The 2,536-nt window shown below is 36.9% G+C and overlaps 1 protein-coding gene across 1 annotated transcript; it reads left to right on the forward strand.

Annotated features, from left to right (window-relative positions):
- Positions 1-2,114, forward strand: LOC121302464 (homeobox protein Nkx-3.1-like). Its single transcript, XM_041232456.1, has 2 exons — positions 1-423; positions 879-2,114. The coding sequence occupies exons 1-2, from the start codon at positions 123-125 to the stop codon at positions 1,277-1,279; spliced, it is 702 nt and encodes a 233-aa protein (XP_041088390.1). The 5' UTR covers positions 1-122; the 3' UTR covers positions 1,280-2,114.
- Positions 2,115-2,536: the final 422 nt, after the last annotated feature.

A 2,536-nucleotide genomic window follows, 5' to 3' on the forward strand; every position in this document is an offset into this window, starting at 1 on the left:
TAAAAGTAAACGTTTAAAGACACATAGTTTTAGGGGAAGTAAATAAAGGCGTACTTTTGTCTGGAAGACATTGATTTTTATGTGTGGAGAAGACAAAATCGAGGAAACGTGTGTCAGGAAAGATGTCAGCTTGTGTCAGACCTTTGACGTCTTTTCTCATCCAAGACATTTTGGCAAACAGGGAAGACGATACGTTTTTCCCCAAAACCTGCAGCAACCGGCTGGAAGAATTGAAAACTATTAGAGAAGAGCGCTCTGCCGCTCTAGGCGCAAAGTTACCTTTTGGGGCGTTTGAGCGGAGTGGAGAAAACGAGAAGAAAGAAGTGTCAGAAATTGTCCAGGATTTTAGCAAGGTTATAAAAACCGACTCGGAAGAAATGACCGTAACAGCAGCAGGCGCGTCGCCGCCTCTCGAAGGGAAAGGTACAGATACTCTTAACTGTTCTGAATGAAACTGTGTTTTAGGCTTGGGTCGTGTTCACGACTAATTACAAAAACGTATCTGAAAATAAATAAATACATAAAACGCATGATTTGCGGTCTTTTATATGTTAAACACGAAAGTCTACAGTTTGTTAAACTTTATCCGATCCCGTATTTTGAATTGGAGGTTATTTTGTTCATTTGGCTACTAATGCCTATTGAAATAATAAACTGTGCGTTACATAGCTCTCTAATTTAAGATATTTGCGCTAGCTTACCTTGCAGTAATCCAGAAATGTTTCATAATAATCAATACATTTTGTTTTATAGATTAGCTTAATTCATTAATTTACTTTTTTTTACATTTAACTTTATTATTATTATTATTATTATTATTATTATTATTATTATTATTATTATACTATCTGATGCATGGCGTTGGTTTCTTCTCGCAGAATGGAACAGATCGTCCTTTCCCAGTACACCAGACCAAGGGAGCCAAGGCGTGTCCGCCAAACAGAAGCGCTCCAGGGCCGCCTTCACTCACCTGCAGGTGCTGGAGCTCGAGAACAAGTTCAGCCACCAGAAGTACCTGTCGGCCCCGGAACGAGCCCACTTAGCACACAGCCTCAAACTAACCGAGACCCAGGTCAAGATCTGGTTCCAGAACAGAAGGTACAAAACCAAGCGGAAGCTGCTGACCGCTGAGTGCGGTATGGACCCCCTCCAAAAGCAATCACCGTTCCTGCCCACAGAGGATCAGATCAGAGCGTCCCTGCTAAAATCAATGTACAAAGCCTACCATTATCACCCATACCTCTACGGAATGAGCGTCTGGAGCCCTGCCGCGTGGTGAAATCGCTGTCCAGTTGAACTTGTGTTTCATTAACGAATACAAGTAGTAATCTATACCAGCCTAAACATACTCTGTGTTGCTCTTTACCTGTTTTGTCAATTATATTGTCGGTTTACCTGATCTAAATGCATGCATTCCTCTATAGAATAAGGTTTTAGTTTTTTTTTGTTTGTTTTGTTTTTTGTTTTTTTTTTTTTCAAAAGACTGTATTAATTGTATTTGATGTGAGCTCGCAACCGATTGTTTGCACTTACATTAAGGTTTGGATAATAAGTTCTTGAAGTTTTTTTTGCATTTTAAGGAAGCAGTCGTTTTAACAACATCATTTCTAATATGAAATGCTATTTATGTTCTGCACAACCGTACACGTAACTGCTACACAATGAGTTAAATGTATTTATTTAAGCAATAATTGACCAAAGGCTGTTATACAGATTTGGAGGAAGACAGCTTTTCTATATTAGAAATATTTATCAAGCTGAAGGTTTGTTTTAAAAACCAATATTTAATATTTTATTTTTAATTTTTAAGCTTTTCAACTTGCAAGCTGCGTTATCTGCTGGGGATTAGTTGTGCACACACACGTGTGTGTGTTTACACTAAATCGGCCGCTATTGAATATTACCGTACTATTGGACCAAATTATTATTTGTTTATCCTGCTTGTAATACTTGTAACATGTTTGTTCATGGCTAAATCCGGGGTATTTTCGTGTACAAAATATAGCGAAAGTCGTCTATCACATGTAGCGTCTACCCCTTCTAAGTTTTGTAATTAGGAATGGTACGTGTTTTGTACAAGCTCTTTGTAATATATTGGGTTTTTTTTAAGTGTGTGCGTGTGTCTACTGTTATTTTGATATATATATATATATATATATATATATATATATATATATATATATATATATATATATATATATATATATATATATATATATATATATATATATAAAAAATAAATAAACCTTTTAATACAGAATTGATTTGTGTACACCCAAAGTCATTGTTCCCTGGTGAATATGCTCTTCCTCGTGATTCATTTGTTTGTGTGTGCATTGTGAAGTCTGCCCAGATAACAATCAAAGAAACAAAGTCGATGAACAACACAAAAGCAGCCACTCCTTGACCACACTCCTCGATCAGAATGAAAGTAAAACACGCGGGTTTCTAGACTTCCCGGTTAAGGCCCTATCAATGACGTTGATAAAATTGCCATGCGTCTCATTAACTGAACTGACAAACGATTAACCAAGGG

The sequence above is a fragment of the Polyodon spathula genome, chromosome 29, assembly GCF_017654505.1.
Source record: "Polyodon spathula isolate WHYD16114869_AA chromosome 29, ASM1765450v1, whole genome shotgun sequence".
NCBI lineage: Eukaryota > Metazoa > Chordata > Actinopteri > Acipenseriformes > Polyodontidae > Polyodon > Polyodon spathula.